The 13,059-nt window shown below is 47.2% G+C and overlaps 2 protein-coding genes across 5 annotated transcripts in view; one reads left to right on the forward strand and one right to left on the reverse strand.

Moving 5' to 3' along the window:
* The first annotated feature begins 5,901 nt into the window (after window positions 1-5,901).
* SFT2D3 (SFT2 domain containing 3) lies at window positions 5,902-8,523 on the forward strand. Its single transcript, XM_032843155.1, has one exon. The coding sequence runs from the start codon at window positions 5,949-5,951 to the stop codon at window positions 6,594-6,596; it is 648 nt and encodes a 215-aa protein (XP_032699046.1). The 5' UTR covers window positions 5,902-5,948; the 3' UTR covers window positions 6,597-8,523.
* Window positions 8,524-10,185: 1,662 nt separating this feature from the next.
* The window catches only part of WDR33 (WD repeat domain 33), a 124,105-nt gene continuing 121,231 nt past the window's right edge, over window positions 10,186-13,059 (reverse strand). For all 4 annotated transcript variants that reach the window (XM_032843132.1, XM_032843133.1, XM_032843130.1 and 1 more), the window contains one exon: window positions 10,186-10,834. In XM_032843132.1, coding sequence (XP_032699023.1) covers window positions 10,658-10,834 — 177 coding nt within the window. In that variant the 3' untranslated portion in view covers window positions 10,186-10,657. The remainder of the gene's footprint in view (window positions 10,835-13,059) is intronic.

The following is a 13,059-nucleotide window of genomic DNA, read 5'->3' on the forward strand; positions in this document are numbered from 1 at the left end:
GGAACAAGCCGCAAGCCAGACATTCAGCCTTTCCCCAATACCCACCAACGTCTGTAGGCATAACAGGTCATGACGACCAAAATGCCCCCAGTGTTTCCAGCATGCCCAAGCTGCCCCATCCAAAACAGCAGCCACCGTCGGCCACTTGCGGCTACTATAAATATAGTATGATCACATTTATGTAAGTAGATAGAAATTAAAATACATTATGAAGTAATACTATATGTTATGTATTACCACAAAAATATGTGTAAATCATAACATATTATGAATAATGAATTAAGATTTAAAATTCAGTTTCCCAGTCTCACCAGCAGACTTCCAGGCACTCAGAGCTACACGTGGTGGTTCAGCAGCTCTGAACTGGACAGCACAGGTCTGGAGCATTTCCACAATTACAGCATGAGGTCTATGGACAACATGCCCCTAGAGGCTCTGTTGCCCCCAGCTGCGGGCCACCAGGATGGATCGGCAAGTCCTCTACCCTGCTGCCTGGGGGATGTGAGCAGGGCCAGGCCCTCGGCTCTGAACAGTGACCTGCAGGTGATGGTATGGCCCAGTGACGCTGTGCAACGCACCTCTTGTGTCACACAGCCTTGTGCCTAACCAACACAAGGTCCCCAGAAAATCCAACACAAGATGGACAGAGTATTGGAGGCCAAGGAGCAGGATGTGAAGAAATAAGACTTGAGAAGATAAGCGTCTAGACAGGTATTACTTTTAATAAATGAAAAAGGAAACTCAAGGCCTTGGAGGCGTCACAGTTGTTGCACAAGGGACCACTGTGCTATATGGACTGTGAAGGGGTGACCCCGAAACAGGGGGAACTCAGGAGGGAAGAGGAGGGCAGATGTGTGCAGGTGGGGGAGGAGGTCAGCCCAAGGGAAGGGCCTGCATTAGCAAAGCCACAGAAGAGCAGAGTCACCCTGTTGCTAGGGCCCAATGGCCCCAGAGAGAGCTCCACAGGGCAGGGCGAGAGCTGCTGGGGTCTAGAGGGGCAGGCTTAGAATGCCAGATAAGGAATTTGAAATTTAATTTTTAGGGGTGCTTGGATGGCCCAGTCGGCTGGGCATCCAACTCTTGATTTCAGCTCTGGTCATGATCTCAGGGTTATGGGATCAAGTTCCATGTCAAGCAGGACCTTGCTGAGCAGGGATGGCCAAAACAGAGAAGGAAGGGAGATGTCACCTTGAAAACACCTAGAAGGAGCCATGGATTAACACCTGGAACTGTCTGGTTCTGGAGGAAAAGGCACTTGCATGATGGCTCAGTCAGGCACCTGACTCTTGATTTTGGCTCAGGTCATGATCTCGGGGTCATGAGATCAAGCCCCTCAGTGGGCTCCATGCTGGGCTCTCCGTCCCCCATCTCTCCACAAAAAATAATAAAATAAAATAAAACAAAGCAAAAGGCTTGCTCTATCGCCTTCCCCCTCTGGGTGGTGGGAGCTGGGATCCACCCGATATTGTACTGAGATTGACTACAGTGGGAAGGGAAGAGCAGCCTTTGAGGGACCCCTCCCCCACACCCCGAGGGCTGCCTGGGTGGCTCAATAATTTCAGCAGTTAAGCATCAGATTGTTGGTTTTGGCTTGGGTCATGGTCTCACGGACATGAGATCAAGGCCTGTGTCATCAGGCTCCACCACTCAGTGCAGAGTCTGCTTGGGATTCTCTCCCTCTCCCTTAACCTCCCCCTCTGCCCCTTCCCCTGCTCTCTCTCACATACATACATACATACATAAAATCTTTTAAAAAAGAGAGACCGCCCACCTACTGGATGTGTGACAGGCACCTGACCAACACTGGACAATAGGTCCCTTCCCAATACTTCTGGGACTGATACCTCCAAGAGGATGACGTCAGTCCCTGTCTGGCCTCTGACCACGTGAAGCAAGGTCATCTGCCACCACAGAGAACACAGATTAGGGCTTTAGAACAAGGATTTGGTTTAAAAACAAAGTAACAATTTCCAGGGATCTCTTGTGTATGTCAGAGTCTCTTGCTGCTTCCTATCTCAATCCACAACAATCTACTGCAAATGGGTGCTCAGAATGATGGTGTGGGATTTGTATTTTTGGTTCTCTTCAAATGCATTACACTACCAAGGAAGTAATTACACATTTGTTTGTCAGCATCAAGGGTAGAGAGTGACGGGAGGTGCTGTTTTAGGATGGTCAGAGGACACCCTGAAGAGGGACATTCAAACTGAGACCTGAACAAAGGGTGTAAGCTGTAAAGTACTTGGGGATGGGGTGTGGGGAAGAATGCTCTAGGCACTAGGTGGAATGCTCTAGGGCACTGAGGTGGAATGATTTTGACATATCCAGAAACAACTCAGACCACTGTATCTGGGCCAGAATGAGGGAGGGGAGCATCATGGGAGAGGTGGTAGAAGGTGTGGCGGGTGGGAGGGGGTTACAGAAGCAACAAAAGGATATGGTTCCTGTGAAAGCAGGAAAGCATCAGAGGAAGTGAGGGAGCCCCCAGCTGTTGTACGAACAGCTAGGAGACCTGGACCAAAAGAGATACTGAGACAGAGTCCTGGGGCAGGGAGGCGTTGGCCAGCTGGCCAGACCAGAGGAAGGGTCAATCATGGAGGAGACGCGGTGGCCCAGGCACCACATGGACTACCCAAGTAGAGCTGCAGGGTGCGAGACGGTGTGTGACTTCCTGAAATGAGAAGGAAGAGCGGGGTAGCAGTTACAGGTTTTGGGGGTTTTGGAGGAGAAATTGGGAATCAGAAGTTTCATTTTATATGTCATCTTCAAGATGTCTATTGGATATCCAGTGGAGAAGTGAGGGAGGGATCTGCCCAAGGGCCTGCATAAGATGGCTTGCAACAACACAGGGCGCATATGAAAGAGCAGGAAGGCCTGGGCACCCCATGTAGAGCAAACCCAGGAGAGCTGGGGCCCCACTGCTTGTACCATGTGCTGTCCTGGAAGCGATGCTCTCAGGAGGAAGGGCACAACTGTGTCATAGCCTGCTGGGAGTTTAAGGAGGCTAGGGACTGAAATTTTACTGCACTTGGCCACAGAAATATTTGGTGACCTGGTTGCGAACAATTTTGCGGGCACAAGGGGATGAAGGGGATTCAAGGAAGAATAGGGTTAAGTGGAGACATGGGGTTTCAGATTCTTTAAGTGAATTCTGCTGTAGTAGCTAGAGGGGAGCAGGTATCTAGAGATGGTTTTATTATGTCCTTCTATCAGTGTGGGAACCAACCCTGGACAGGTTTTCTGGTTTTATACAATTCTATTCCCAGGGAGGATCTCCTTATGTTTAAAACTCCATCTCACAACATGCTGTCTTACTCTATCACCAACTTTTGGGGTGACCTCAAGTAGGTTAACTTCCCCATATTTCAGTTTTCCCTCATCTGTACAATGAGCAGAACAATCCTTTTACATCTCATAGCTGCAATTGCTCCACTTCCAGGTCAACACTCGTTATTGTCTGTGTTTTGTTTGACAGTAGCCACCCTAATGGCTTTGCCCATGGTAAGTGATCAGGATGAGCACTATGATTACATGTGCAAAAGAATTTCAATCTAAAATGGAATCAGAGGATACGAAGTGGATGTGCCCTCAGCAAAACTTAAGAATCAAAAAGAAGGGCACCTGGGTGATTCAGCTGGTTAAGCGTCTGCCTTTGGCTCAGGTCATGATCCCAGGGTCCTGGGATCCAGTCCCACCTCAGGTTCCCTGCTCAACCCTACCCCTCTGATGCTCCCCCTGCTTGTGCTCGCTCTCTCTCAAATAAATAAAATATTTAAAAAAAGAAAAAACTGAAAAGCTGACTTCCTATAAATCCTCGATTCACAGAAGATGGAAACTTATCTCCTGACCAATGAATATCCACCAAGAATCTCTTCCTGGGGTGCCTGGGTGGCTCAGTTGGTGAAGTGTCCAACTCTTGGTTTCAGCTCAGGTCATGACCTCAGGATCCTGGGATCAAGCCACACACCAGGTTCTGAGCTCTACATGGAGTCTGCTTGGAATTCTCTCATCCTCTGCCCCTTCCCCAACTCATGCACATACACACACTCTCTCTCTAAAATAAATTTTTAAAATCTTTAAGGGAAAAAAAAAAAGAATCTCTCTTTATCCAGAGGCCAGTGAACTTACCATTTGGACTATGGCTGAATTCCCCCATCTTTGCACTCCTTACCATAAATACAGCTCCCCACCCCCAAATCGTCATGGGAGTAACCTATAGCTTGCTATAGTTTGCATTTCCCAAACTGTAGTTCTTACGCCATTCCCAAATAAACTCAATTTCTGGTAATTCAAGCTTGCCTCAGTTTACCTCTTCAGGTTGCCACAAGTGAGATAACAACTGTAATGTATGTTGAAAAAGAACACTGTATGTCAGGATTCAACCAGGAAATAGGTATTCAGGGGAATTTAATGGGGAAAGTGGTTACACAGGTTAACAGAAAGGCTGAGAATCCAGAGATGACAATAGCAGAAAGCAGGAACACCTACCTCTTCCAAGGGTAGAGGACAAAGCAATGTCACCTGCCCACTGGGTGGTACCAGGTCATGCTGTCATGGGGAAGCCAGTACCAAGGTGATGAGAAGAGTCAAAAGAATATACCCTGGCCTCTCTGTGGCAGTGTCTCCAAAGCCAGGTGACAGAGGATTACTGGAAACAGCCTGCAGCAATAGGCACAGCCTCCCATCCCCAGGACAAAGGAAGGAACGGTCTTCTGGAGCAAGGAAGCCAAAAACCTATACAACAGTAGACTGCTGTGCAATTTACCTGTATTGCACCTCATAATACAAAAGAACTCCTGTGCCATCACATTTAAGTTCACAAGAGGCATTTATAAAGTCAAGCAAAAAAGGTGTTTCAATCAATGGCTTCAGGCAGGATCTAGAGCCTTTCAAGCACCTTTACGACACTGGAACTGACAGCTCCATGTATTTGCAGCAGCCTTTAAGGTCCTAGGAAAAGGGACATGAAAGAGACCCTGTGCTCAAGTTGCTGGCAAATACATAAACAAGTAAATTTTCACAAATTGGGAAAGGTGAGAACATCAGAAGTAGCTGGAGGCGCTGCTCCATCTAAATGTCCAGGAGTAGAAACTACCCAGGCCCAAACAAGTGACACAGAAGCCGTGGAGGAGACCTCAAAAAGGCTCTAAGTAAGAGCAGGATCCCTGGGAGCCACATCAGGACACATCAGGAATTGACTGGAGATCCGGCAAGCTTATCAGTGATCTGCCCGAGTCACTGGACCCAGAGATGTCAGGAGCACAAAAAGGTGAACCAAAAATGTAAAAAATGGGCACCTACAAGTCTTGTACATGGGGCTTGAAGGAGTCAAGAATATTGCCAGGCCTCTGCTGAAAGGGGGAACAGAAGATAAGCTGGTTGGGGGAGGGGGGTTAACTCCTTCATCAACTTCAGTAGCCTTTCCAAAGAAACCACGTTTAAGTCCTGCAGATTTGAACTTTTTAAAAGACTAAATTTATTGAGAGGAACTGCAGATTAGCGTACAGTTTTAAGAATAGGGAGAGTCCCCCAATGGCGACATCTTGCAAAATTACAGGACAGTATCACAAGCAGAATACTGATACCCATAAGCTCAAGATACTTAACTGTCCCATCACCACCACAAGGGTCCCTCATGTAACCTTTTATAACCACACGCACCCCGTCCTCCAACTAACTTTTAATGCCGACACAACTAATCCAGGCCGTAACAGCGCCCAACAGGAATAACGCCGGGCTCCAAGATGGTCAATGCAGGGGGACCGTAAGCCAGTAAACCCGTCTGCTGGTAGCCGAGCCACCCCAAGTCTGCAGGAAGGCAGCCACGCCTCTTCCGCAAGGGCCGCAGGTCCCACCCCTCCCGCCGAGGGCCTAGCCGCTTCCGCCAGCGACCTAGGAAAACCGGAAGTGGGCACCAGCCCTCGCGTCCCTCGGCCGCTCCGGCCAGCATGGCGGATCTCCACCGCCAGCTGCAGGAGTACCTGGCGCAGGGTAAAGCTGGCGGGCTGACGGCCGCCGAGCCGCTGCTCGCTGCGGAAAAGACTGAGGAGCCCGCGGCGGGGGGCGGGCCGGCGGGGGCGTGGCTGGGCCGCGCGGGCCTGCGCTGGACGTGGGCGCGGGGCCCCGCGGAGCCAACGGTGGCTACAGGCTTGCCGAGTGTGACGCGCACACAGCGGCTGGCGGCCAGCGGCGTTTGCCTGCTGCTGGCCGCGCTCTGCTTCGGCCTGGCCGCGCTGTACGCGCCCGTGCTGCTGCTGCGCGCCCGCAAGTTCGCGCTGCTCTGGTCTCTGGGCTCGGCGCTGGCGCTAGCGGGCGGCATGCTGCTGCGGGGCGGCGCGGCTTGCGGGCGCCTGCTGCGCGGCGAGGAGACGCCGTCGCGGCCTGCGCTGCTCTACGTGGCCTCGCTGGGCGCCACGCTGTACGCGGCGCTCGGGCTGCGCAGCACGTTGCTCACGGCGCTGGGCGCCTTCGTGCAGGTGGGCGCGCTGCTGACCGTGTTGTTCGGACTCCTGCCTTGGGGCGCAGGCACCGCGCTGCGAGTAGCGCTCGGACGCCTGACTCCCGGCGCCGGCCTTGCCAAGGCACTGCCGGTGTGAGAACCCCAGGGCTCGCGCCGCCGGAGATGGCGCGGAGCCCTGCCCCGGGACCTGCCGTCGGGGGAGAGCGCGAAGCCTGCCCCGGGATGCGCCGTAGGGAGACCACCGGGAGCCCGCCCGGGGTTCAGCGCGGACCGAGCGGAGCACTGCACCCGCCAGTTTCCCGATCGCGCTGGGTAAAGGCTGCTCCGTTATTGTGCCAGCGAACCTGTCAGCGTCTTGGAGCGGCCGTCCTAAAACGGAGACTCGAGCCGGTTCGGAAGCTCTTCGGTTTCAGCGTTTTCCCGTCTTACTCGGTAGCATGTGCTATAAAACGAGATGTTGTCGTTGACTTGGGGATATGCTGTGAAAAACTTATGGTAAATTGCTTTTGCGTTAACCGTAGTTTCAGATTGAGCGCAGTAAAAAAAGAATGGCTCCTCAGTTTTAATTAGCTGCTCTTGTGACTTTCCTCAGACTTCTTTTACCTTTTGTCGATTAAAAAAATCCAGTGGTAGATTGTAGTAGGTTAGCTACAATACGCTTCTGTTTTCTTTGGCTTAGAAATTTTTTCCTCATTCATTGAGTGGATTCTTAAGCGTATCAAATTAAACACTAAATTTATCCACCGGCTTTTATTTAAGTACTTTAGTTAAGACGGTTTACCTCGGTTTTTTTTTTTTTTTTTTTTTTTTTTTTAGTGAAATTGTAAATATGGTGCCTTACAAAATTAAAGATTGGCTCTGTATTAGACCATGAAAGCAATGGACCAAAAAGGGAAATGTCTTCCCCAAGAAGCAGGACATTTCAGTGCTATGAGAGGTCCCTGGGCAGAACTTGTGCTGGGGACTCCTGCTGGACGAGAGAATTCTACATCCAAAGTTGTATATTTGACGGAAATCATGGATTTCTACAAAACCTAATTATCATTCCTAGTTTTATTACCTGCTTTTTAAGGTATAATTTACATTTTGTAGGCTAATTCCAGTGCACCGTAAGAAGCTTTTCCTTTTAGGTTCCTTTTAAATTCAGCATTGACTCTTGTCTCTGACTTTATTGTATATGCTAATGTATTGCCAGAAAGTTCGGACTGGATATTCTGATGAGTCCAAAAAACTACATGTTTTGTTAGTAGCTATATATTAACTAGAGAGTGGAGTATTTAGAATTTTTAAATTCTGTGTCAGTGGTTCTCAGTTCACATCAGAATTACTTGAAGAGCAAAACCTCAGATCAGCTCAATCAGAATCTTTGGGGTGGGTGGTAGGGTGGGGGGCAGACCCAGGCATCAGTATTTTTTTAGAGCTCTCCGGATGATTCCATGTTCAGCTAAAGTTGAGAACCACTTTTCTGTGCACTGGATTGCACAATTTGAAAATAATTATTTTCTGGGGCTGGAGTTCACTGTTGCCTAAACAGGTGTGTCAGGCAGCAATGGAGCATTGCCTCTTTGTTCCAAAACAGTTGTTTATATTCCTGGATCCTGATCAGTGTCCTAAGCCCTGCCCCAACTTCATGAGGCCCCCAATCCAGTATTCTCTAATTACTGCCCTATTCTGTTATCAGTAAACAGGGTTACTTACCTACCTCAAGAGGAAAACCAAGAGGGTGTTTGTAGTAAAAGCAAATGTACTGTTTTCAGGGAGTGACTGACTTTTGTAACTGGAAGAACTTGGGCCATTGACTGCTCCTTCTGTCCCTCAGTTAAATATCTGATCTAGTTCTCCATTTCTCTAGAATTTGCACAATGGAAGATTTTACAGTATTCAGTACATTTTTATGTTGATGCTCTTACATTTTTTAAATTGTTTTCCAAACATTGTCTCAAGAATTCAAACACTGAAAATCTAGCATTTGTAAAATTCAAAGCACAATACCTTGTATGTATTTTGGTAATGATGTTTTAAAATATTCTAAATATTTAATAAATTACAGTGTAGAGATTTCAGGTTTTTCCTAAAGGAATTGTTTCTCAAAATGTAATCTGGTTATCCGCTTGCTGAGGTATGTTTTTAAAGTTGAAGCCTAAAATGTTAACATGATAAATTTCTTAACACATCAGTCTCAGAAAAAGGAGCCTAATGTCCATATGGATTCAGTCCCTGGATCCCATTTTACCTTAATCAGAATTTGATTACAACTTTTTTTTTTTTTCAAGATTTTATTTATTTATTTGAGAGACAGAGATCACAAGTAGACAGAGAGGCAGGCAGAGGGAGAAGGGGGAAGCAGGCTCCCTGTTGAGCAGAGAGCCCGATGCGGGGCTCGATCCCGGGACCTTGGGATCATGACGTGAGCTTGAAGGCAGAGGCTTTAACCCACTGAGCCACCCAGGCGCCCCTGATTACAACTTTTTAAGCTGTGCCGGTGGAGGGCAAATAAAGAATATACCACAAATTTGAAGCCTTCTTGAGCCTCCTAATCATGCGTTTATACTGACATGCCGATAAATGTTTTTAATTTCAAAACAAAGTGAAAATGATTCACTTGGGGGTGCCTGGGTGGCTCAGTGGGTTAAGCCTCTGCCTTCAGCTCAGGTCATGATCTCAGGGTCCTGGGATGGAGCCCCACATCCTGCTCTCTGCTCAGCGGGGAGCCTCCTTCCCCCTCCCCCTCTGCCTGCCTCTGCCTACTTGTGATCTCTGTCAAATAAATAAAATCTTTTAAAAAAATGATTCACTTGTAGTCTCTAGGTTTTAACACCCTAAAAAGCTGTGTGTGGCTGACATTTTCTCACTGCAGAAATAACTTAGCTTTTACCATGCTTTGTATTAATAGAGAACTAATTAAGAGGTTTTTATATGCTGTCCACTTATGCCAGCATCCCTTGTCTTAAGCAACTGTGAGACTTCCACCACATTTGCCAGGTAAACCTGTCTCCAGTGCTAAAGATGTTAGGGTGGTCACAGAAATATCCTTTGAATAATAAAAGCTTTCTTAACAAAATAAGAGTCAGTAGAGAAAATACAGGATTATCTAACTGAATTTTGGCTTTCAATCCAAACTGGGCCAAATGTTACATTTATTTAAAACTAAAGAAATTTGTGGATGAGAACTTCCTGGCTTTAAGCTAGAACTATCCTCATCCTTAAATGCTGGTGTAAGAGAAGGTTTTGCAGAATTGTTTTAGGAGATCCTTGGTTCATTCCTTCTCAACTTAATTTGTGACATGATGTAATCAATCGGTAGGGTGCATGCAGTTAATTTCTGGTTTACCTCCGGTTCCTCTCATCAGAAACAAGGGAATTCAAGTCTAAGGTGTGATTACCAGGAGGAGATGCACCCAAGGGAGAACCCCCACTTAGACAGCCAGAAGATTTTTTTCCTTCAGAGTGTAATTTCCCACCTGCCATAGCAGGTGGTAACTAAAGCTTTGAATTACTTTAAACTGTTAATAGTTTGAAAATATCCCACTCTGTTACAAAAATAAGTGTAACAGAATGGGTAGATGAGAATTTAAGACAAAGTACAGGGATGAAATTAACTTAGATGGCTCAGAGGTAGCCACCAACTGTGCACATAAATAGAAGCAATAATTGTACCCCCCCCCTCAGCTGACTGGATGCAATGGAAACAAAGGGTTTCCTTAAGGCAAGCACGCCACAACTAGTTTTCTGTTAATTCTTGCGTAAATCACATTCTGTATTCATACAAAAACAACTTAATGTTTTTTCTCTGACAAACTGTACATATAGAAACAAATTTCCAATTGGACATGAACTTAAATTTGTGGAGGTGCTCCATGTCTCATGACACTTTAAAAAAAAAAAAAAAAAAAAGATTCCAGCTTTTATCTTCACAAAACAATGGGAGTTAGGGCAGTGAGGGTGGACAGGACAGAACAAAGCCAGCTACTCTGGGTAGCCAGCAGCAGTCTCTTCATCTTGAAGACCTCATTAGGGGCTCCTGGGATGCAGCTGCCCCAGAAAAAGTTCAGGGCTACATGGTGCAGGCTTCCTTTTGTTTGTCTTGGTAAGTCCACAAGAAGTTCTTAAATACTGTCCGGAGAGGCCTCGTGGGAATCCGCTTCTACCGACCCCTTCCACCACCCCTTGAAGTTCCTCGCCTTGGTGGGCCAGAGTTCATATTACTCCCTCTACCCCAGTTACTGCCACTTCGGCCCCCTCTGGAAGGAGTACCGCTGCCTGGAGGGCCCCCAAAAGGTTCATCTCTGTGGTAGCTGTCATGGTGGTCTCCATCCAAGGAGCTGGAACGCCCGGATTTTGGCACTCTCTGGGAAGGTCCTGGGCCCCCTCGGCCTAAAATGAATCAAAATAATTTCATGTTACTTTCTTTTATATCAGAGACCGTTAATTAGTAACTCCCAGCACAAGCTCAATAACACAGTGGAATGTTCTGGGTCTTAAAATAGTTCTGAGGATATCAGCAGTATCATTCAGAGTATTAACAGCTGTGCCTCCACCCTCTAGTCAATGACTATCTCATTCCCACCCAGGCGACCAGACATGTTCCCAGAGGCTGTGTGATAGAAATGATGGGAAACCCAGAAGTGAATTTGGAGCATCTCTGGGAGTCACAGTCCACACGGGGCCATGTCTCTACTTGAGCAAGTGCATCTTCAACCTCCTATGCCAGTGGGGGGGTGGGGAGGTGGGCAAGGGGAATGTTATTCTATTGTGGGGGAAGGCTTGAAAAGCACAGACTTTACTTTGGAAGCAACTAAGATAAACTGAGGGCTTTGGAGGGGAGAGGGTGGGGGATGGGTGAGCCTGGTGGCGAGTATTAAGGAGGGCAAGTATTGCATGGAGCACTGGGTGTGGTGTATAAACAATGAATCTTGGAACACTGAAAAAATTTAAAAACAACAAACTGCTGGTGTTAATTACAATGGGTCTTACTATCCTTATTCCACAACCATGTGGCATTTTTTGTTTTCCTTTCAAATAGTGAAATAAAGTATTTCTTTAAACACAAAAGCATTAAAAAAAAAAAAAAAAACCCAACCACCTAGCTTTTATAATTATTTCTCCCAGGGACAGTTTTATTTGTTCCACACTTGGACACACAAATCTTTTTAAGTATATTAGAATTCTGACTTAAAATTTTCTCATGAGCTAACAGGATTTGGCCGTATCTCCCATAATATACTACCAGAAGACTGTCGCTGACTTTATTTGTCTTAACCTTTTTTTTTTTAATTTTATTTATATATTTATTTGAGAGAGAGAAACAAATAGTGACAGAAATATCAAGAGAGAGCACAAGCGGGGGGGAGAGGGAGAAGCAGGCTCCCACCAAGCAGGGAGCCTGACATGGGGCTCAATCCCAGGACCCCGGGATCATGACCCAAGCCAAAGGCAGATGCTTAACCAACTGAGCAACCCAGGTGCCCTGTTTTTGTCTCAACTTTTTTTTTTTTTTTAAGATTTTATTTATTTGACAGAGTGATCACAAGGAGGCAGAGAGAGGGGTAAGCAGGCTCTCTGCCGAGCAGAGAGCCCGATGTGGGGCCTCGATCCCAGGATCCTGAGATCATGACCTGAGCTGAAGGCAGACGCTTAACCCACTAAGCCACCCAGGTGTCCTATGTCTTAACTTTCTGAGTGGAATTTGAATCTAGGTAAAACAAGGTGGTTAGGAAAGCTAGCCAAAGGAAAAATGTTGACTGCTTTTCCTATAAAGGTAGCCTAGGCCCACCTGAAGGTACCTGGACAGAGAAGATGTCACCTAGGAAGTCACTTCCACACCAGCCATGTGGCCTTGGCTAGGACCTACACAGGTGTCCTGAGTGCCCATACTGACCAGCGACAACATGTGTATGCTTAGGTGGTGAGATCTACTGGTGACATGAGGTAGTTTCTGAGATTTTTGCTTTGAGAAGAACCAAACCATCACCAAAAATGAAAAGCAAAACTTTGTAATGAAGAGATTATAAACATGAGGCAGGTTAACTAGGCCTGCTTCCTAGCAGCCTCCAAACTAAGATAGAGGCTGTGGCCCAGCCTAACCTGAGACCACAGGGTGGCTCCTGCTTCTGGCTGGAAGTTAGTGCTACCTCTAAAAGATCCAAAGTCTCAAGCTGTAGAAATAATCTACTGCCCCCCTAAAAACAACCCCTTCCAGACCATATTCCTCAAAGTCTTTGTGACTGGGCATTAGCAGTTCCTCCTGGACCCAGGCTAAAACAAAACATAGCACCTGGGAAGACAGTTTTTCCTGTCACTGAGGACACCCTTGAGGGCTAAGAGTAGCCAGTGGTGAAGAGCATGTGTGCCAATGAGAGCAGGAGTCTCTCTCCTGCTCTGGGGCACCTTGACAAAGAGTTGGAAAAGAACACTTGAATGAACCAGGGAAGGGAATTCTTGGAAGCATGTGGAGGAGGCTGAGCTTGTAGTCACCTGAGTAAAGGGTCTGACTGGCTACGGTGTGAGCCCAAACAAGCTGCACTTGCACCACACTTGGGAACATGCGCCGTTGCACAGCCTAAGCCCTACAGTGTAGAAATGGAGAAAGGACCCTGGAT

This window comes from Lontra canadensis, unplaced genomic scaffold, assembly GCF_010015895.1.
Source record: "Lontra canadensis isolate GAN:19392208 unplaced genomic scaffold, GSC_riverotter_1.0 scaffold136, whole genome shotgun sequence".
NCBI lineage: Eukaryota > Metazoa > Chordata > Mammalia > Carnivora > Mustelidae > Lontra > Lontra canadensis.